At 41.5% G+C, this 24,139-nt stretch overlaps 1 protein-coding gene across 1 annotated transcript in view; it reads left to right on the top strand.

The window, feature by feature from the left end:
* Positions 1 to 23,168, top strand: part of cdk19 (cyclin dependent kinase 19) — a 57,438-nt gene extending 34,270 nt beyond the window's left edge. Inside the window, exons 5-13 of the mRNA XM_058613017.1 lie at positions 3,969 to 4,026; positions 5,496 to 5,627; positions 5,974 to 6,117; positions 9,114 to 9,183; positions 9,273 to 9,345; positions 13,167 to 13,264; positions 13,577 to 13,655; positions 16,199 to 16,456; positions 22,782 to 23,168. Coding sequence (XP_058469000.1) covers positions 3,969 to 4,026; positions 5,496 to 5,627; positions 5,974 to 6,117; positions 9,114 to 9,183; positions 9,273 to 9,345; positions 13,167 to 13,264; positions 13,577 to 13,655; positions 16,199 to 16,456; positions 22,782 to 22,907 — 1,038 coding nt within the window. The 3' untranslated portion in view covers positions 22,908 to 23,168. The remainder of the gene's footprint in view (positions 1 to 3,968; positions 4,027 to 5,495; positions 5,628 to 5,973; positions 6,118 to 9,113; positions 9,184 to 9,272; positions 9,346 to 13,166; positions 13,265 to 13,576; positions 13,656 to 16,198; positions 16,457 to 22,781) is intronic.
* Positions 23,169 to 24,139: the final 971 nt, after the last annotated feature.

Below are 24,139 nucleotides of genomic sequence, written 5' to 3'. Positions count from 1 at the left end.
AGTTCCTTACGGCTCTGGATGTTGTAGGACTGTCTAGAGTGACATGCATCTGCAACATTGTGTGGACATTGGGGACAGTGCCTCTGGATTGGCAGATCCTCAGCCTCCCGGATAAGGTCTATTCGGGGATCCTGGAGGGGAGGGTAAGTCAGACAGTCGAACCTCAGATTCAAGAGGAGCAGTGTGGTTTTTGTTCCGATCATGGAACGGTGGACCAGCTCTACACTCTTGGCAGGGTCCTGCATGGGAGTTTGTGCTTTGTGGAGAAGGCGTTCGATCGTGTCTCTCTGGGAGCCCTATGGGGCGTGCTCAGGGGGTATGGGGTACTGGACCCCGTACCAACGGTTTCACAGCGTCCCTTATTATGTGTGTTTTTATCGTGATGCACAGTATGACATATATATTGGACATATTAGGCATGGCTTCTCAGTAAGGACAGGTCATGTGACCCATTTGGTCATCACCTTGTTCTGCCCTCAGGTTACAGTCACTACAGCTGATTTATTTGTGACATCTTTGTCTGTGGAACTGACCCAGTTCCACAGACAAAGATGTAGAGCATGCCCCTGAGGATTGGCTTTACTGGTCTGCAGTGAGATGCTGTTCCGTCCCCCCTGGCCCCTGATCCATTTCTGGAACCAACCAACTGTAACTGATCTATTTCAAGAGGAAGTTTGAATTTTAGAGCGTGCAGTTCAGTTGGGTGTATCAACAGCAATATTGAGCTGGTTGATGTTTTCATGTGGATGCTTCCCATTTTCAATGGTTCCTCTTCAGCACAGTTTTGACATGACCACTGTATTTGTCTTGGTGCTTCTCACTGAACATTTACATTTACACACTTTAGCTCTTTTTCTTTGTTTCCTGTTTTATTTTGTACTTCCTAGTTCGACTTCCTGTGCTGTCTTCCCTGTTGATTGTCTGCCCCGCCCTGCTGTGATTCACCGATGTCCTATTTGCCTCACTGTGTCTGATTATCCCCTCCTCCTGAGTGTGGCCTTGTTCAGACTGCAGCCCAAATTGGATTTGGGCATATCCAGATGGTATGGTAGGTGTTTCAAAATAAAAGCCCCATGTTGATATAATATTCTATTTACACACGTGTCCTTTGCAGCGTGAGAAGTAGATTGGGAGAGACAGAAGTTTTCAATGTCAGTATGGACACGCGCAGATTGGATCTGATCACTTGCAATATATAATGTGAACAGTTGGTCAGGAAGATCAGATTCTGATCGGATATGTTTACAAATCTGATTTGGGCTGCAGTCTGAACAAGGCCATAGTTTGTTTCACGTCACATTTCAGTGGGTCTGTTGCTCTGGTTTGTGTGTGTTCATGTGTATGCTCCATGTTTTTGAACTGTCTTTTACTTTCATTAGTTTGCTTTATTAAAGATTATTTTTGTTCATTTTTGCAACTGTATTTGGATCCTCCATTTTGTATACCCCTGACAAACATATCATTTAGTTTTACACGTCACTGATTAATTATGCATGAACACTTTACATCTGCAGAGGCTGCGACACGCACACAACACTATTGATAAACAGCACAGATGAATATGTGGAGGCCAGTTAGGCCTGTTAAGAATATGAAAGAACTGCTGTAGCTGAACTCTTAACAGACGCTTGTCTTTGTGTGCTTTGTTGTGGGTGTGAGTAATAGATCTCATTATTAGTACTGTTTCTATAGCGACAAGGGTCTTTTGTTAAGAAGATCTGAGTCCAAAGAGCCAGAGGGTTAATTTTCACTGACACCCAGGAAGAATAGCCCGGTAGATATTGCACCATGCTGCAGGAGGTGGGCGTCACACTTCCAACACACAAGCCTCATATGTTTGTGTGATATCACTGCGTCATTACAAAGTCATAGTCAAGAGTCATATGGAGGAAGTGCTGGTCCCAGCTTCCGTGTGTGTGTGTGTGATGTGTGGACCAACTGTTAAACAAACCTATTTTAGTGAGGACATTTTGACCTTGTGAAGACATTGTAGCTAGTCTACACAACTTTAAAGGGCTTTTTGAGGATTAAGTACTGGTTTTAGGGTTGGAGTTAGGTTTAGTTTAGGGTAAGGCACTTAGTTGTGATGATTAAGGGCTAGGGAATGAATTGTCACTTTCCACACAATGAATGCAATACCTGTGTGTGTGTGTGTGTCAGTTTAATGTGATGAGATGTTATTTGTAGATGCAGTGTGTAACTTCTGCTGATTGCTGCTGTTATTATTTGCTGTGTCCTGCATCTGAAAACAACCTCTCTCAAGCAAAACGATCAGTCCTGACTGAGGGGGCATTTGTGTGTATACAGCAGCAGACATATTTCAACAATGAGTCCCTTTGCACTGACTCATGTGAATGAACCATGCACTGTGTGCTTAAATCCAAATGTGTCAGTCTCTATTGTAGCGTTCTAGTGTGGCTCGACTCAACAGTTTTGTTTTGCTTTTCCGTCAGTGGTAGAACCTGGTGCTGGTCAGAGAGTGTCGTCACTGGAAGAGAATCAAATCGAACAATGCCAAACTGTAGATCATTTATAAAGACTTAAAAATCCTGAAAAGCACTGTGGAAAGCTGGCAATCTTGAGCCAAATCACAACCTGTTGTGTGAAGTTTCTTGTAGATTTACTGTCAGACCCTGAGACTGTGGGTGCATTCATAGCAGCTGCCCTGCCAACATGTATGTGTGTGTGATGTGTCTGCGTCAGTGTCAGCACAACCACAGCAAACCAAGCAACCAGACTCTAGTGTACTTGATCAAGGTGGTCTCAGACTGCTTGCATAGAAACTCTGGAGTAGTCCATCGCTGCTGTTAACTCCATCTATACCAACCACTGGCAGTGGTAGGGTATCATTTACAGCTCTGTCACAATCCTCTCTAAAGGATACAGAGTAAAAGGAATAACAGTATCTTAGCAGAAAATGAATGTCTAGAAGATGAAGTCACCTTTTATAATATTACTTGAGTAAAAGTCTGAAATAAAGAAAAATATATGAGATTTATTGTACTTAACTCATTGGCTGCCATTGACTGCTATAGACGTCAATTCGGCCCCTGCTCTGAAAATGGCTGCCAGCCAATGAGTAACAATTTTATGACATTAAATTTACTTAAGTTTTCAAAGTTAAACTATGAAAAAATAAAAAAAGGTTAGAATTGAGCGACTTTAGCTAAGTGGTAGAGCGAGTCGTCTTTCATCTGGAAGGTTGTGGGTTTGACTCCTGGCTATGTCTGTCCTTTGACAAGACACTTAGCCCCAGGTTTATGGCTCCTGATGGTGGTGGGTATGAAAGATGTGTGATAGCAAATGTGCTGCACATAGCTGCGCTGTGTGAGTGTGAGAGTGGTCATCAAGTCTAGAATAAAAAAGTCTATATAAATACTAACCATTTACCAACTTGATCTGGTGGTAACGAGTAACAAAGATAGTTAGAGGAAAATGTATTGGAGTAAAAGTACAGAAATGTGAATTTAGTTTTTGTACTTTTCAGTTATGGGAGGACCCGTCTCTCCAAACCCTAGCTAGCACATTTAGCCCGGGTAGCATGGGCTAAATGTGCTAGCTTATCTTTGGGGGAGGAACAGTTAGAAACGGGTGCGATTTATCAGTGTTTCTTCTCCGAGCACTTCATTATCATCATTAATCTGCTGAGTGATTATTTTTTACTTAACCAACAACTGCATTTCATCTCTACAAACATGACTCTCTGGTCTTCCTGTGATTCAGGTCAGTGCTCGGATGTTAAAGTTCCGGGTGTTTGGCCTCGTTACTGTCAGAGCTGCTCCAGCAGGATTCCACTGGCACAAAATGGCAGAATTATGTGCTTAGTGGTTGATGTAGCAATGTGGTGAAGATCAGTCAGAACAAACTAATAACATGTCTCTATAAAAGAGGGTGCGTGACTCTTCTAGTCCAGGTCCTGGTACATTAAAGAGAGCACTTAACAGTGTCTAATATTTCTTTCTCTCCAGAAACCAGCAAACATCCTGGTGATGGGGGAGGGTCTCGAACGAGGAAGAGTTAAAATCGGTGAGTCAGACTGAAGAGAAATGTTTTAATGGTGACAGTGGATCAATGTTGACTTGTGATGAACCTTCAGATCAGTGCTGTTGCATAAACCAGCTGACCGGACCGCTAACCTCTATGGGTAACCTCTGTGCTCCTATTAATAGTAAAGTATCAGGTGTTTGTTTGAGTTGAAGTGTGAGGTAAGGTCTTCTCTGGAAAGTGACTGATGAAGAAACGCTGTTGCTCCAACTGCAGGAAGTTCAGTTTAATTTCATGCTAAAGCTTTGAGCTGATTGGCCACAAACTAAAAGTCGGGCTCAGATTTGAATCCCAGCTGGACAGAACATTTACTACATGTCTCCTTCAATGTATCTTTTTAAAATAAAAGCAAAATGAAGCTTTAAATGAAGTATGAAGCTGAAGGGACACATTTGTATGGAGCTGTCAACAGTGAATCAATCAAGTCAAGTTTGGATTTAAGTCGTCAAAATTGGAAGAAACAAAGAAATCCTTAATTGTTCTTACTTCATACAGAAGTAAGAATACAATCTCAATGATCTCAATACAGTATTTTCTTATCTCTTCACGTCACGTTCTGTTTTCTACTCATCTTGGTTCAAGATGGGGGACATTGTTTGGAGAATGCTTAACAATAAAATGACTGCTCAGACTTGAACACATTACATTACATTACATTACATGTCATCAGCAGACGCTTTTAGTGACTTACAATCAGTGCATTTCAACATTTGGGTGCAAACAAGAGCTAGAACTAAGTAAGCGCTTCAAGTAATACAAACATGCTTTAGTCTTTGAGGATTATTGGATGTAGCAACAGCAGAAAATGTTAATAATATGAGAGCTGCAGTTGTCATGGCGTCACAGGGAATGGGACCCAAAAAACAGAACTCAGACAGCCAGGTAAAAATGGTAAAACAGGGATTTATTCTCACACCAAGCAACTAACAACAGGTTTACAAAAAGTAACAAAAGGCACCAGGGGCAGGTCTGGCACCAGGGGCAGGTCTGGCACCAGGGCCAGATCCGGCACCAGGGGCAGGTCTGGCACCAGGGGCAGGTCTGGCACCAGGGGCAGGTCCGGCACCAGGGGCACCAGGGCCAGGTCCGGCACCTGTCTGATAAAACTAAACCCAAAGTAACAACACAAAAAGGTCTAGAGGATAAACAGGAATCACAATTACCGTGACCGTAAGAGTCTGTGGGTGAACTGACGATCTGACACTGACAGAGGGAACAGCAGCACTTATAGTGGCAGATCAACCAGAATGAGCGCAGCTGTGCAGGTGAACCAGAGAAAGAACAACAATAAAACCCAACCCACAGTCACAACAGCGGTAGTTTTCCTCCTGAGCTGGTCCTTTGTGTTGGTGTTTGCTTGAATCAGTACAGAACACTCTTCTGTGTAGATGTAAATGTGGACGTAGCCTCTCTCTGCTAACCACACCTGTCTTCTCCTCTACCTCCTGTAGCTGACATGGGTTTTGCCAGATTATTTAACTCTCCCCTCAAGCCGTTGGCAGACCTGGATCCTGTGGTGGTGACCTTCTGGTACAGAGCCCCTGAGCTTCTGCTGGGCGCTCGACACTACACCAAAGCTATTGGTGAGTGCACGTGAACACACAAGTCTCTCCACCACATCAGGACTCTGTCCTCAGATTAGAGTCATTGTAGCATCATAAGCAATCTACTTTTTACATAAAATACAGAAGGTCTCTTTTATTTTACTCAGCAGCAGAAAAGTAGGGAAATCTCTGAAAAGTGCTCACATTAGAAGGATGAAGAACAACTGTGTGTCTAAGATGAGCCGTCACAGGCTGGACATAAAAACACAGCACAAGAAGACTAATGTGCTGTAGCTAATGTTCCTCAACAACACTCAGACTAAGTGGCGTCGCTCTCTCTCTCTCTGTGTGTGTGTGTGTGTGTGTGTGTGTGTGTGTTCATCAGACATTTGGGCAATTGGCTGCATCTTTGCGGAGCTGCTAACATCAGAGCCCATCTTTCACTGTCGCCAAGAAGATATCAAGACAAGTAACCCCTTCCATCACGACCAGCTGGACAGGATATTCAGTGTCATGGGTTTCCCTGCAGGTTTGCACAAAACACACACACACAACTACAGCACATGTGCAAACACAATGAAAACTTAACCTGTGTTAGGCTGCTGTTTGAACAAAGTATCTATCTGTCTGTCTTGAGGGGCAATCTGATTCATACATACAGTATATATAGACATATTTGTTTGTACACACACATATGTATATACATATACATATATATACATACATATGTATATATATATACATATGTATATGTATGTATATATATACATATATACATATATGTATATATATACATATACATATATACATATACATACGTATGTATATATGTATATATTAGGGCTGTCATAGTTAACGCGTTAATCGCGATGCGATTAATTAAAAAAATTAACGCGTTAATTTTTTTTGATCGCGTTTAATCGCAGCCCCGTTTGTCCTCTACTAGACTGTAGTGTGGGACCTCCAGGCCAGGTGGCGGTAAGGCACCTTCAAGTTGTTTGCCACCCGCAGAGACGAAGAAGAAGAATGAGAGCAATACTTCTTCTATTCAAACCGTGGTCATGGAAAAAAATACCCCCGAGCTTCTGAATGGTTTGTTTCACTTAAAAAAACTTCAAGATGGCTCAGTCGACAAAACAAAAGTAATATGCGCCTTGTGTCCCAATTACACTATCTCCGAAGTACTAGCAGTCTGAGCTACCACCTACTAGCAAAACAAACCGGCAGTGCAGTCCAGGCTAATAGCAAGCAGCAGATTCTTCAGAGTTCTATGGTTGAGTGTGTGAGTCGTCGTCGAACACTGGTGAAGCTAAGTTAACTACAGCGGTAGCAGCACTGTCCACTGAAAATGTTACCAGACTGGTCTGCCTTAGCAATTGGCTTAATAATAGGAGAAAAGTTAGCACTAAGAGTTCAGAGTTCTGAGTTTTTCATTCATTTAACTGTCATTAGGCCCGTTTTATGTGCTGTGTTTTTGAAATAGACATGTCAAGTGGGTCTACAATGCACTTTTTTATTTGAAAGAAGAAATCAAAGATAAAAGACATTTTTTCTTTGTGTTTATTTGATTCTTACTATATTTTTAATATAGCGATTAATCGCGAGTTAACTATGGAAAAAATGCGATTAATCGCGATTAAAAAAATTAATCGTTTGACAGCCCTAGTATATATGTATATATGTATATACATATATACATATATACATATATTTATGTCGTTAAGTTTGTTGAGCTCAGGTTAGGTTTACTTCACACTAACGTGCTCACTTTTTACCGTTTACTGTTATAACTACATACATATATCGTAAGAATAATTATACTGTGATACTGACCTGGTTTAATTGTGCTTCTGTACACTCATCCAATTGATCTGAACTGCACCACTCCCACTCACCCACACACACAACTGCACCACTCCCACTCACCCACACAAATACCTAGAAGCCGCAGCATTCTTAGAACCTTGACTCAGGTGAAACTAACAGTGTTACTGAAACTGGCTCAGGAAGTGAACAAGCTGCATTGTCTAACATAATGTGTATGTAGGTAGGTATTTAGCCTACAGGGTTGTTCCACTTGTCAGTGTGAAATGAAGAATCCTTGTTGAAGACAGGTCAAATGTCTTCAGCTAAGCTAACAATGACCTGGATGATATTCTAATATTTTATTCTAATATTTTTCCAGGTCATTTCTCAACACAATGTTGAGCTACGTATAGAGCTAAGTTTTCTCTCTTCTTTCATTTTGTGCTTGTCCACTACACAGTTCTAGCACTACTCGGCTCTACTCTACTTGGTTTGGTATCAGGCACATCGTTGTCCATTACTATAGATGACGTCAGGTTCTGAGAGCACAATGACGCAGATGTTTATTTCTGGGAACATTTTCAACGTCACCGAATAATCAAAATCATGGACTTGCTGAGCTGAGTGGGGCTCCGCCTCCATGTCTTCCAATTTGTGTTCCATTGAGGTGTTTTCATGCAGAGTCCATGCAGAGTGTGGTGGGAAACCCTAGAGGTTTTTTACTGAAGCACTGTGTCACCACTCGCACTCACACATACCTAACATGGCTCTGAAAGAAGGCGCAGCGTTCTTAGAACCTTGGCTCAGGAAGTGAACAAGCTGCATTGTCTAACATAACGTGTTCAGCCTACAGGGTTTATATAAAAATGTGTTTATGCCACCAGTATCTAAATCAACAGAACACTGTGTTCCACTAGGTCTTTGCTGTCATTCACAGGGAAAGCAACTTTTTAATGATAATGTGATAATGTTACAGTGAGTGTTTGCAGTAATCTACCAAAGAAAAGTTATTTTGTTGGGTTTAAATGTGCATCTGTGGCCACTGTTTACGTCTGCTCTGCATGCTGATTGGGTAGCCAGCTTGTTGTCATCACCTCACGTGCTAAGTAATAGCATTACTAGTATTACTAGCTGTGAGATTGCTTAAGTTGTTCTAGTGCAACTGAAATGAGTAAAACTACTAGCTGCAAACTAGCAATTCCTAATAATTCCTATGGCTTTCGTGGTGGTTTAGTAATAAGTAAATCCTGAATTTAATAAATACTTTGAAATTGGTGCAACCCCACCTTGGACATGAGTGTGTTAGAGAGACTTTGCTTTATAATAACAGACATTAGACCTCAGGTGTTCTGCCTAAGGAAAACAATGACATGTAGGTTCTGTAGTTCTGAAATCAATGTCTCCCTTTGTGTCATAAAAAAATTTAAAATGTTGTGAAATATCTATTGAAGCAGGAATACATTTAAAGATTTAGCTGTTTCTAATGTGTAATTGAAAAAGAGTCCTATATTCTTTTAAACAAAGAATTTTCTAACACATGAACAGATGTAAATGAACAAGGGTAAAGGAACAGACAGACAGACAGACAGACAGCACCAAATCCAGGACCCTTTTTACATAATAAACAATACAGTGCAAACAATAGATGGTGTCCAGTGGCTGTAAAAGGTGCTGTAGTGTTAAAGCATAAGCTGGGCCATGTACTCCTCTGTTCCACAGATAAGGACTGGGAAGACATTCGAAAGATGCCTGAGTATCCGACTCTGCAGAAGGACTTCAGGAGGACAACGTGAGGAAATGCTTATTTGATCGTCATTATAATCACAGTCACACTGCACCTGTCAAGTGATTTTTACTGTGAATCGTCTTATCTGACAGATACGCAAACAGCAGCTTAATCAAATACATGGAGAAGCATAAAGTCAAACCAGACAGCAAAGTTTTCCTTCTGGTATGTAGACTCTCTCACACATACACACACACACACAGTAAAAAAACACATTTTATATATCATTTGTTTGACTCTTTGTTTAAATGTACAAAAATAGTAGAAACTACAGTATGTACAGGCACTTTTCTGACTCTCTCCCCTCTGATAAAGGCTTCTGCAACAGTGTGATTGAAATTACCGTTACAACCACTTGGCTTTGACTTGCAACTTCTCAGCTTTCAGAAACAGTTGGAATTTTTCCGATAGCACATGTGAAGTGTGCAAACGACTTCACGTTAAAGGATTAAAGCGAAGAATATTTCCTTGAAAACTTGATATTTGGAGAAAAGTTGCATGTTTACACGGACAGATATTCTGGAGTCTGCGGATGTGGCAAGGTCTGCAAAAACCCAACAGGTCTGAAGATACACAAGACCAGGATGGGCTGCAGGAGGAAGTTGGTGGTGCAACACACAGTGCCAGTATTAGATACAGCACCTGGTGAGATGGAGGAGGAGTACCATATAAGGCCCCGGGCTCCAGGCTTTTGGAGTGACTTTGGAAGATCTACAGAGTCATCTGGAGGAAAGGGACGGTACCTCAGCAATGGAGAGACACAGAGGGCATGTGGATTCCCAACGAGGAGAATGCTAGCAACATCGAGCAGTTCAGGACAATCTCTCTCCTTAGTGTTGAGTGCAAGACCTTGGTCAAGATCACTGCCAATCGCCTCATGGGATTTCTCCTGAAGAACACCTACATTGACACCTCGGTACACAAGGGAGGAGTTCCAGGCGTCCCAGGGTGTATTGAGCACACAGGGGCGGTGACTCAACTGATCCGAATGCCATGAGAAAGCAACGGGCACCTGGCAGTGCTGTGGCTCGACCTTGCCAATGCTGATGGATCGTTACCACACAAGCTAGTGGAGCTGGCACTGAGCAGATACCACGTCCCAGAGAAGATACAGAATCTTATCCTTGACTGTGATAACAACTTTAGTCTGAGGGTGTCCTCCAGGACTTCAACATCAGAGTGGCATTGTCTAGAGAAGGGCATCATCATCAGCTGCACAATGGAGACATCCAACACAAGAATCAAGCCCGACAGTGCCGTACTGTAGATCAGTTCAAAATACTTAACAAGAGGGGGCACTAGCGAGCAGCGTTATGTGACATCACGTGTTCATTATATACGACTGAATGACAAAACGTCATAAAACGCTACAAGAAGGAGGGAGGCCTCTGCTAAAGCCTTTTTTACAATGCCCACAACATTGTGGCTCTCAGGAAACATTGACATCTCATATTTAATGGACTCTTCATGCCTGGTGTTTCAGCTACAATACACAGACTTTATTCTTCTCTCCTATTTGATTTGACTTCATTCTGTGTACGCTTGTAGCCTATGTGAGTATGTGTGCGTACAAACAGTGAGGAAATAATGATTTCATCCCACACTGATTTTGTAAGTTTGCCCCTGAAGAAACAAATGAACAGTCTATACTTTTAATGGTAGGTTCGTTTTAACAGTGAGAGACAGAATATCAAAAACTAAATCCAGAAAATCATATTTAAAAAAAAGATTTATTTATTAAGTATTTGATCACCTACCAACAATAAAGAATTCTGGCTCCCACAGACGAGTCCTCTCACTTTAATAAAGTCCTAATCTCAACTTGTGACTTGCACCAACCTCTCCATCATGGGCAAGACCAAATACATTTGTAAGGACATCAGGGACAAGACTGTAGACCTGCACAAGACTGGAATGTGCTACAAGACCATTGGCAAGAACTGTTGGTGCGATCATTAGAAAATGGAAGAAACATAAAATGACTGCGGTCTCCATCGGTCTGGGACTCCACGCGAGATTTCACCTCGGGTCGTGGATTGGTCTTCCAGCAAAACATACAGCCACGGCATAATGAAGGTGTGGCCTAAAATGAAGCACATGAAGGTCATGGAGAGGCCGAGCCAGTATCCGGACCTCAATTCTATAGAAAGTCTGTGGAGGCAGCTGAAGCTTCGAGTTGCCAAGCGACAGCCTCAAAACCTTCAGGGTTTGGAGAGATGTTTGCAGACCTGGTGATCTGACCTCTGTCCTGCCAACGAGGGTTTCTCCACCAACAACTTAGTCATGTTTTCATAGGTCAAATACTTATTTCAAATAAACCTACCATTAAAAGTAAAGACCGTTCATTTGTTTGTCAGTGGGTGAACTTACAAAAGGTTCATTAGATCAGCACAGGGATTTAAGGCTCAGTTTTAGTTTTGTAGTTAGACAGAGACTTTTTCATGCTTTCTTATTTTTCTTGTTTATCCGAGAGGCACAGTGCCTGATACATGAAAGTCAGGCCATATTTGTTTTTTCAGCTGGAACATAAAGGGAATCCACAACCCAGTGAAGCAAAGTAGGGTGTTTGCACATATGACAACATTAGGAAGTGAAATCATGTTGTTACAGGCGACCCACTTATGATCAAGTGAATGCACAAAGCTAAAGAAAACTTGGATAGGGCTATTATTGTGTTCAGAAAATGAGGATAGAGCATGTGGTACAGCGATTTTGATTAGAAAGGGCATCCCATTAGACCGTGTCTGTTTCCAGGGGTAGACATGTTATAGTGACATGTTAAGTAACATTAGTAGCAAATTATGATTTTCTAAAAGTAACTAAGCAGATGACAACGTAATGTAAAATTACTCCCAAAAATACGAGTACTCCACAGTGAATGACAGTAATTATTTACCTCCACCACTGATTAACTCAGGGACTTGATGTTTACATCGTGGTCATTAGTTAGAGCAATTTACGTCAAAGCTAGCTAAGCCAAGTTAGCTTAGCTGACTTTTTCACTGTGTTAACCTCAGCAGCCGCTTCCTGTTCATCGTGAGATTGACGAGTGTAAACCTAAAGTTACCGTGCTGTTGCCGTCGGGAACAAAGGCCCCTCTGTTAATATGTTTGATGCACTTCTGGTGAACATGGTGGTCGTCTGCACGCGCAGGGAATCAGGCCTCAGACAGGGGGCGCTCTTCATGAGGTAAAGCTTTGTGTAGTTTCCCGCTGCTGTTGGAGCAGCCGAGAATTGTGCAGGTTCTTCCTGATGTCCTAGACATCGTTGTCAAAATGAACATTTGACAACATCAATTATGACCGTGAGCGAACGCCTGGTGGCCGGGTCTACCACGGGGCCCGGCCGGGCACAGCCCGTACAAGTCCCGTGGCCTCTTCATCGCCCTCCTGTGGACCCACCACCTGCAGGGAGATCGACTGGGGTCGGGTGCGCTGCTACATGGGTGGACCTGGGCGGCAGAAGCTGGTTCTGGGGACATGGAACGTCACCTCGCTGTGGGGGAAAGAGCCGGAGCTTGTGCGGGAGATGGAGCGCTACCAATTAGATCTGGTGGGGCTTACCTCCACGCACAGCCTTGGCTCTGGAACCACACTCCTGGATAGGGGTTGGAAGTTATTCTTCTCTGGAGTTGCCCAAGGGTGTAAGGCGCCGGGCGGGTGTGGGGATACTCACAAGCCCCCGGCTGAGCGCCGCTGTGTTGGAGTTTACCCCGGTGGACGAGAGGGTCGCCTCCCAGCGCCTTAGGGTTGCGGGGGGGAAAGCCCTGACTGCTGTTTGTGCTTATGCACCGAACAGCAGCTCGGAGTACCCGGCCTTCTTGGAGGGCCTAGATGGAGTCCTGCAAGGGGCTCCGTCGGGGGACTCCAACGTCATGATGTTGATCATGACGTTGTATTTATTTCAGTTGACATAGTAAATGAAAGTGCACTGCCACTATCCTGGTACTTTGTTTGCCTCTCACTTGTCTTCCTCTCCGTCCTCAGCTCCAGAAACTCCTCACGATGGATCCCACCAAAAGAATCACATCAGAGCAGGCACTGCAGGACCAGTACTTCCTGGAGGACCCATTACCCACCACTGAGTGAGTCTTAGACCTAAATCATACTACATCCTTGTTTTAAAAGCCTGATAATCCAGACCCTGACTCATCTCTAATGGACATGTGATCAGCAGGTGCTCAGTGTGAAATATTCAAAGACATCAGCGTCACAGGAAATGCTTGAATTGAAATGACAGTCGAACAGATGATAGAGCTAATAAAGACCCAGAGTCACAGTGTAAACTGGGCTTTAGCAGAAACTTTCAGCACACACGAGATCCTCAGTGATCTTGTCCCGTAGTTTCCTGTGTTTCAGGGACAGGCCTGTGTTGATCTCTGTCTTGTTGTCCTCAGTGTGTTTGCTGGATGTCAGATACCCTACCCAAAACGAGAGTTTCTCAACGAGGACGAGCCAGAGGACAAAACAGAGAAGGTAAGGTATGAAGGTATGAAGGTATGAGCTCAGGCTGCAGAAGAGCAGCGGTGTTTTTTAAAACCTGCTCTGTTACCGTGGTGCTGTCACCAGAGCTCTCAACCAGGGATGTCCAGATTTTTCACTTCCGATACGATACCGATATTGCAGCCTTGAGTATTGATCCGATCCGATATCAGCAAGAATCATACACACTTTAATGACTTATTTTGTAGTGTGGAATGTTAGAATAGACTTGATCAAGTGATATTACTTAACAGAGAACAATAGATATGAGACAAACTGACCATTTATTATTATTAACCAATGGTGACATCAATTTTAACCTTCAACATAAGAATATTGGATTTTTTTCCATGTTCATTTCATACAGTCTATGGTTCATTTCATCAGGAGGAAAGTACCAAGTGCTAATGGGGGTGTTTTCAGAGCACCCGTGTTTCACAGGCAACAGCGTGTCTTCAGAGAACACCCCCTTGTTTTCACTACTTTGGATTAGCCCAACCCACACAGGGTGAGTGACTGTCCCACAGGTAACCCCAGAGCCCGAGGACCGGCCCTGCAGACGTACTTAGCTCCGCGTGTGGAGCTTCAGGACACATTTAAAACACACAAAGCTCTTGGCATGGCGGGTTTTTGGGGTATAATTAACAAACGGAGGCTGTTGAAAGTTGACAGGTGGCGCTGGTTTATGAAATAATGTTGTTTTAGCAGCTCGCCTCAGGATGAGCTAGCGTGGTGCTGACAGCTAGCTCACACTTGCTGTGCGGCTGCGTAGCCTCTGAGTTCAGAGGTTAAAGAAAAATGTTACACCTCTGAAATAGCAGTAGCACACACACACACACACACACACACACTGTTGTTGTGATCATGTGATCTACATGCATCCAACACGCAGAGCCCACGTGATCACAACAGGCGCTGCTGGATAGAAGAGCTGGAGCGGAATGGACTGTTGTATCAGAGATTTTAGAGGCAGTCCGATATAATCTGATAGTTGTTTTTTGGCTGAATTGAATTGGAAACTCACTGCACATAGATTAGTAATCTATGAATGTATATGATGTGAAGGCAGATTGCTCTGTGCAGTCCATTCATACGGCTGTCTCGTATTAGTGACCTATCAGCCAATCACAAAATACTATTTACTGTCAAACCCTTTATTTGGTCAGGCTTTATTAGATTAACATATTATCTGTCCATTAACCAACCAATCAGACACGTCGTGAGTTCCTGTGTGGGCGAGGTCGTCATAGCACAGCTGCATGAAATGCTGTGCAGTTGTTTTCTACGTGGAGTCAGAGAGAGCTGCTCTCTGATCCTCGGACACCAAACATGCTACCATTTTCTGAGGAGCGTTTGTTTTTGTCCTGGTGTCTACACTGAGATTAAGCCTGAAGGTGTTACTCACTCTGTCGCTGCTTGATTCTAAACCAATTCTTTACCATCGTAAAAGTTTAACGTCCGCTGTGACTGTGCCATGTGCTTCAGACCCAGACCTTCATATAACAGAGCATTTAACTTCATTTACTAAATTAGTTCACACTTTTATTTAATTCCCTGAAATGAAAAACTTTAAAGAGTAATTTCATCTGCCTGTGGAAAAACAACAACAACATGTTTTTGTTATTTATTGTGTGTTTTTGTTATTTATCTGTTGTGCTTCTTTATAATCAGTTAAAGTGAATTATAAGTGCAATATACAAAGAGTATATTGCACTTAACCTTAACACTGCTTAGACCTTCTCTCAGTCCAGATCTCCCTGAAACACAGACATTTCCATGTGTCCACTTGACTTTCAGCATGTTTTTTATTTTTAAATCATTGTTTTAATGTATACATTGTCCTCCACTATGATCGAGGGTAAGTTTCTAACAGTATTTGTACTGTTGTGTTTTTTGTGTTGTATTGTGACCTCCAGTCCTTTCTCATGTTCACTGAAGCTTCAGTTTGTGATGTAAGTGTGTTTAAGTGAGGCAGGTGTGTTGGTATTCCTGGGGGCGTGGCTGTAGCTAATGTATATCTTTACAACGATGTAAAAAAAAATCCTGCAGGACTTGTGCAGAGGCAGGGACACACACACACTCAAGGCGGATCTCTGTAAAGTGGGCTTCTCACGGCTCATGGCTGAGTGGGGTGTGACGGGCATGTAGCTGCATGTTTCATAGACTCAGATGTTTACCAGGATCCTGCTGCACTCAACAAAACCCAGTAACAAACGTCTCATTGACTCACACACACAAATAATAATAACAACACCACACTGAAAACATCCAGCATTTTAAACATTTCCACTCCCATCTACACACACACACACACACACATATCTATTCACATGCTGCCGAGTGCCTTGCCCAAGAGTTTAACTCACAACCTTCCAGTTGAAAGAAGACTTGTTCTACCACATGAAGAAAAGCCATTTGTTTATTCTAAGGAGCTTTGGTCTGTAGTTGAAGCTCAGAGTGATATTCTTCTTCTTCTTTACATTACTCATCAGAACCTGTGTGTTTCCTTGATGGTTTTTGTTTGTTGGTTTCTGCAGAACCAGACCCAGCAGCACCAGCAGACGGCAGGTCAGAACCAGGCCCAGAACCAGGCCCAGAACCAGCAGCAGACCACAGCCCAGCAGGCTCCGTCCCAGCAGACTTCTGCCCAAACCAACGGCACCGCCGGCACCACAGGAACCACCACGGGTGGGGGTTTACAACACAGCCAGGACCAGGGACCGCCCAACAAGAAACCCCGGATCGGGCCCTCGGGGGCTTCCTCAGGCACAGGAGTGTTACAGTCAGATTACCAGGTCAGTGGCAGGTTCAGTAAAAATAATAATAATCATCATGTAATAATTCTGTCAGTATCAGATCACGAGCTTCTCTCTCAGTATGTGTCCTCACAATAATCTACTGTAACATCCAGAAACATCCAGACATTATTCACACTGTTTTACAGTGTTTGTTGTTAGTCATATTGGCAGCGGTGTAAGTATCAGCGGGGCTCAGGCGTCGTCAGGGCCCACGAAGACAAAAAAAAAGAGGTTCAGACGTTTATTTCTATGTGTGAAACTAGAGAGGTTTTCCAGTGTGTGGCTGTGCATGTGTGTGTGTGCAGTGTGTGTGTTTAGGGCGGGGGTGGGGCCTATCACCATGGTGTTATGCTGCTGCTGCTGCATATCGGCTGCACAGCACAGTGTGTCATACTTTAAATAGTTAACTAGCAGTTAGTTGTCTGTAGTGCAGCAGACGACAGAAAGCAGGAGGCGTTTTCTTTTGTATTCACAAACTAAAACATTGATATTAAAGCTGCAAAGAATGATTCTCTTCATTATTGAGTATTGAAGTATTTCCGTTGATTATTTTGCACCAATCAATGATTAGTGGTTTGGTGCTGATAGTCAGTCACTGTGGTGTCTCTGAGCCTCTGCTCTGGCGTCTGTCTTATCTGCAGCCGCCTGTTTAGACGACGAGACAGTGACTGAACTCTACCAACGAGGTCACATTTGCTCATTATTCTGTGGTACTGTTGCAATGACTTTGAAGTCTGTTGAAGTAATGCAACAGTGTGGAGGCCACCTGCTGTGTTTTAAATGGAGGACTGAACCAAACTTGTGGCCCAGGTCTCCGATCTGCAAAAGACTAGTGACGCTAACCAGAAGAGGAAGAAGAATCTGGAAAATAATATCAAGCTCCTCCTCTCCTAAAACAAGAGACGGGACTGGGGGAGCAGATCTCCGGCTGCGTCAGACTTCACAGGCTGACCAATACAAGATTGATGATCTGACACAAAAGAGGTGCTTTACACTCTGGTCCCCAAACAACAACACCCAGGCGATGATTAGACTACCAAACCAACATCTCTGCAGGAATCAAAGCATTTGCTATACATGATGTCAGGAGTTTTTTCAAGTTTGAAGAATTCCTTACTAACATGGTGACACTGTGACCAAGCCACAGTAACATGCAGGTCACAACAACCTTCAGTAAAAAATAATAATAATGTTTTATATACACTATTATTATTATATTCCAATACATTAAAGACCTGAATGCTTTAAGTGACACAAAATAACACAAAAAAACACGAGCAACCAACATCGGACTATGAATTGCATTATCCGGGTATGTTAGTCTGACTAAGACTAGCTTGATTTTAGTCAGACTTTTAGTCAGTATTTACATGACAAAAGTGATTTTACATGAACTTGCATGTAAACGTTTTACTTCCTTATTATGCACCAGTGTGTAACACAATAAGATGATCAGACCTGAGGGACTGACACTCGTGTTTGCTCAGTGTGTGAACTGTTGGGTTTCTCTTCTCTCTCTCTCGCTCTAAAACATTGCAAGATGTCTGCCTTACTATTTAAAGTGCCAAGTGTGTTGTGATTTGGTGCTATACAAATACAAATTGATTGTAGATGTGCAAGACAGTTTGAAACACCATGAAGAGACTGCAAGGTTGTAAGATGTTGGCTGGGAAGGCGTACATGGAACGCAGCAACCAAGTGGCTGGAATAGTGAGTGAAGCTGGCAGTGTGTGAACATCTGCTCCGAGTATGGACTGGAGGTCCCAGGATCAAGATGGAAGACGCCTGCAAAGGTGGTTGAGAACTACCGGGATCCTATGGGACTTCCAGATCCAGACAGACAAACTGGTGGTGGCTAATCAACCTGAGATAGTGGTTGTTGATAAGCAGCAGAAGAGGACAGCAGTGATAGATGTGTCAAACCCAAGTGACGGCCACATCAAGAAGAAGGAACATGACAAGCTTGAGAAATACCAAGAGCTGAGAGTGTTCCAGTGGTGACAGCTGTAACGCTGAACTGGGACAAACTGACTCCAACAGATTCCAGGAACAACATTTGAGATCTCTGTCCAGAAAAGCTGAGGAACAGCTAACATACTGTGCAGAACATATTATAAACAGAGAATGTATGTATGCATGGTACCAGTCAACAGTTTGGACACACCTTCTCATTCAATGGTTTTTCTTTGGGAAGCTGTCATCAAAGCAAAATGTGGCTACTTTGAAGAATCTAAAATATAAAACCTATTCTGGTTTCTTCAACACTTTTTTGGAGGTCTTCAGTATTGAAAATAAATAAAAAATGAAAACCATTGAATGAGAAGGTGTGTCCATGTATGTGTGTATGTATGTTTTGTTTGTATGTATGTTTTTATGTTTGTATGTATGTATGTATGTATGTTTTTGTCTGTATATAGGTATGTATGTATGTTTTTTTGTATGTATGTATGTTTGTTTTTATGTTTGTATGTATGTTTGTTTTTATGTATTTATGTATGTATGTGTGTATGTTTGTATGTTTTTATGTGTGTATGTATGTATGTATGTATGTATGTTTGCATGTTTGTATGTATGTATGTATTTATGTATGTATGTGTGTATGTTTGTATGTTTTTATGTTTGAATGTATGTATGTTTGTATGTTTTTGTTTGTATGTATGTATGTTTTCATGTATGTATGTTTGTATGTATGTATGTTTGTATATAGGTATGTATGTATGTTTGTTTTTATGTTTGTATGTATTTATGTATGTATGTATGTTTGTATGTTTTTATGTTTGTATGTATTTATGTATGTATGTATGTTTGTATGTTTTTATGTTTTTATGTTTTTATGTTCGTATGTATGTTTGTATGTATGTATGTATGTATTTATGTATGTATGTGTGTATGTTTGTATGTATGTATGTATGTTTGTATGTTTTTGTTTGTATGTATGTATGTTTTCATGTATGTATGTATGTATGTTTGTATGTTTTTGTTTGTATATAGGTATGTATGTATGTTTGTGTTTATGTTTGTATGTATGTATGTATGTTTTTATGTATTTATGTATGTATGTATGTTTGTATGTATGTTTGTATGTATTTATGTATGTATGTATGTATGTATGTTTGTATGTTTTTATGTTTGAATGTATGTATGTATTTATGTATGTATGTGCGTATGTTTGTATGTTTTTATGTTTGTATGTATGTATGTATGTTTGTTTGTATGTATGTATGTATGTATGTTTTTATGTTTGTATGTATGTATGTATGTTTGTTTGTATGTATGTATGTATGTATGTTTGTATGTATGTATGTTTGTATGTTTTTGTTTGTATGTATGTATGTTTTCATGTATGTATGTATGTTTGTATGTTTTTGTTTGTATATAGGTATGTATGTATGTTTGTTTTTATGTTTGTATGTATGCATGTATGTTTTTATGTCTTTATGTATGTATGTATGTTTGTATGTTTTTATGTTTGTATGTATGTTTTTATGTATGTATGTTTTTATGTTTGTATGTATGTTTGTATGTTTTTATGTTTGTATGTATGTTTTTATGTATGTATGTATGTTCGTATGTATGTATGTATGTTTGTATGTATGTATGTTTGTGTGTATGTATGTATGTATGTTTGTATGTTTTTATGTTTGTATGTATGTTTTTATGTATGTATGTTTTTATGTTTGTATGTTTGTATGTGTGTTTGTATGTTTTTGTGTTTGTATGTATGTTTTTATGTATTTATGTATGTATGTATGTATGTTTGTATGTATGTTTGTATGTATGTTTTTATGTATTTATGTATGTATGTATGTTTGTATGTTTTTATGTTTGTATGTTTGTATGTTTGTTTGTATGTATGTATGTATTTATGTATGTATGAGTGTTTTTATGTATGTATGTATGTATGTTTGTATGTATTTATGTATGTGTGTATGTATGTATGTTTGTATGTATTTATTTATGTATGTATGTATGTATGTTTGTATGTTTGTATGTATTTATGTGTGTATGTGTTTTTATGTATGTATGTATGTATGTATGTTTTTATGTATGTTTTTATGTATATTTTTTTATGTATGTATATTTTTATGTTTGTATGTATGTATGTATTTATGTATGTATGTGTTTTTATGTATGTATGTGTGTTTTTATGTATGTATGTATGTATGTATTTATGTATGTACTGTATGTATGTATGTTTTTATGTTTGTATGTTTTTATGTATGTTTGTATGTATGTATGTATTTATGTGTGTATGTGTTTTTATGTATGTATTTATGTATGTATGTATGTGTGTTTTTATGTATGTATGTATTTATGTATGTATGTATGTATGTTTTTATGTTTGTATGTATGTATGTTTTTATGTATGTTTGTATGTATGTATGTATTTATGTGTGTCTGTGTTTTTATGTATGTATTTATGTATGTATGTATGTGTGTTTTTATGTATTTATGTATGTATATATGTATATATGGCAGTGTGTGAGACAGCTGCTTGCTGTCACGCTTCAGCACATTTATAAATAAACCAGTGGAGTGAGCGGACATTACAGGACGAAGGCTCACTGTACGTGACTGTCAGTGTCCTACCTTTGCCCTCATTGATCCCACACCACACTGTCTTACATGCTATCCCAGCATGCACCTCTCTCTCTCTCTCTCTCTCTCTCTCTCTCTCTCTCTCTCTCTCTCTCTCTCTCTCTCTCTCTCCCTGATGGCTCTCCTGTATGGATACAGAGTTGTGAATCAGTCCAGCTCAGGTGTCCACTCCTCACAGCCATCTCCTCCTCCTGCGATGACCCAACTCAGCTAATGTTTCCAGGTGCTTTGGGAAAAGAGTTGATGCACTGGTTCATTTGTAACATATCATTTATAAAGAGTTTATTTTCTGATTCTTCTCAAACCTTTTTAGTTTGTGATGTGGATTTATCTTGTTTTTGCACATCTTTGTCTGACAGGAAACTGAAGATTGTAAACCACTCACTCTCCCACACCAAAGTCCATAGAGAAATCAGTGTTTTTAGCTGCTGGTCTCTGCTGCCTCGTGTGGTCAGTTTGTGTCACTGAGGTGAATCTGAAGGAATTTCAAACACTCACTCACTCATTGTCTTTATCCTTCACATGAGTGTTGAGTGACGGGGTCACACCTCAGATTCACTGTCACACTCACAGTTTAAAGTGCCCACTTCACCTCTGCATGTGTTTGGACTGTCACACACACACACACACACACACACACGGGGAGAACATGAAGACGGATTCTTCTTCTTTCAGCTTCTCCCTGTAGGCGTCACCACAGCGGATCATCTGCCTCCATCTTGTCCTCTCCCTTGTGTCCTCTTCTGTCACACCAGCTGTCCTCATGTCCTCCTTCACAACATCCATGAACCTTCTCTGTGGTCTTCCTCTGTTCCTCCTGCCCAGCAGCTGCATCTTCAACATCCTTGGTCCAGTATAATCACCGTCCGTCCTCTGCACGTGACCAAACCATCTCAACCTTGATTCTCGTACTTTATCTCTAAACCGTTCAACATGAGCTGTCCCTCAAATACGCTTTGTAATTTCTAATCCTGTCCATCCTGGTCAGTCCCAGCTCCACCTCCAGCTCCTGTCCACCTGCCGTACATCATAGCAGGAGGTCTTGTAGACCTGCTGTCCTTCTGTCACACACCAGCCCTGACTATGGTCTCCACCCTGCCTGCACTCTCCTCTTCACCTCTCTTGTGCACTGTTCATTGTTTTGGATGTTTGGTATTTAAACTCATCCACTTTCAACCAGACTCAAAGATGTGCAGCATGTGCCGCGACCGGTTGGAGTGAAAGGAAAAATGGGGGAGAGAAGGAGAGGTGGGGGAGAGAAAGTGAAAGAGGAGTGTGAGGTAGAGACCAGGAGCAGAAATATAACAGTCGTGTCAGGTTATAGTTTTAGGACATTTCTGAATCCTTTGTGACATGTTTATGATCATACCACTATGTTCTTTATACAGACTGTTGAGAACTTGTTGTTCAAACTGTGTCTTTAATCACTCAGATCTACTACACAAGCTTTCTCCAAGTCCTTCCTCACTACGAGCCTTTTCCTTTGTCACAATCCAACTGAGCCATATGCTAAATATCACTCACACTATTATTGTGATACCACCTGGAGCTCCACAGCAAACACCTTCTGTTGCACACACACAACAACATATAAACCTTTGTTCTCTTGATGATTTCATGTCTCTGATGTCAGCTCTCTCCCTTCACCCGTCACAGTCTGTCTCTACTCTCACCATTACTTGAACTGCTCACACACTCAATGCTGTTTCCTCTTCACCCTCAGCACTCCAGCTCCCGCCTCGGTTACCAAACCAGCGTCCAAGGTTCCGCCCAGCCCCAGAGCACCATGGGATACTCGTCGTCATCCCAACAGAGCTCCCAGTACACCCACCAGACACACCGTTACTGAAGCTCCCACACACTCCTGAACCAGCAGAGGAGGCCACTCTTCCTCCTCCTCCTCCTCCTCCTCCTCCTCCTCCTCCTCCTCCTCCTCCTCCTCAGACAGCAGACAGAAGACCTCAGCAGACGACGTCAGTGGACGCCATCCTGGTCACACCCCATTCTGTCCATGACATCCCAGTCTATCTGATGCCTGACGACTTTAATGAAGGTAAACAAATACAGGAACCACAAAACTGAAAGGTAACCACGAGTTGTGCCTCGTCAGGCTGATGAAAGTAACACACACACAGAACCATAGCCCTCCTCACGAGGAAGAACTGCAGCTGTGTACGTGATATATGATGTTTGTCCTCGATAGTTGATGTCATTGTAAATATTGTTCCATAACAGATGAAAGGACACGCAGGAGGTCAAGGCCTGTAATGTGGTCTCTAGTGTACTCTGACCTGAAGGGGACCCAGACTGTCAGAAACAGATGCAGTTGCAGGGAAATATTACATTTCATTTCTTATGCTGGGGTTCATGTATTTAGACCTCTCTTTGGAAGAGTACTTCACTACATTTGGAGTTCAGAACCATCAGAACCATCAGAACCATCTCAGAGCCACACCTTGATTGTGGAGACTTTGCAGAGACTTATCGTGGACCATAAATACTTTCAAGGTTTGTGAACACGAACATGCACAGAAACGTACCAGGCAGCTCACAGTACAGCCCCCCCCCCTGCTGTGTACCCTGTACACATATATACTGTGTACATATATATGTGTATACATATGTATGTATGTGTATATATATATATAAAACATTAACATATATATACACACAGTATATCTACATAAAAGCCTCTAGAGACTGTTACTGCCTGATTTCAGACTGATGTCATTCTTATCATTTATTGTGTGTGTGTGTGTGTGTGTTCACATGTGTATATGTTGAAGTTTTTTTACCTACGAGAACAAGTTCCTCCTCCTCCTCCTCCTCCTCCTCCTCTTCATCGCACTCACCCTCAGAGCACATGTTTCACTGACACTTTAGCTCTCACTGCGCTCACTATTCTTTTCTTGTTCTTGAAATGATTCTAATTTCTTATATAATGTTGATCTCGTTCATTTATCACAGTTACCATAGATTCTGTAGCAGTGACGTGCAGTGAGGTTCATGACTGAGGAGACGCTCGTCCATGTACAAATATATGAGCTTTAGTTGTTTTAAAAGCTTTTAATTAAGCTTTAA

The sequence above is a fragment of the Solea solea genome, chromosome 17 (assembly GCF_958295425.1).
Source record: "Solea solea chromosome 17, fSolSol10.1, whole genome shotgun sequence".
Taxonomy (NCBI): Eukaryota; Metazoa; Chordata; class Actinopteri; order Pleuronectiformes; family Soleidae; genus Solea; species Solea solea.
Note: the sequence above shows the minus strand (reverse complement) of the source record. Positions and strands in the feature narration are given on the sequence as shown.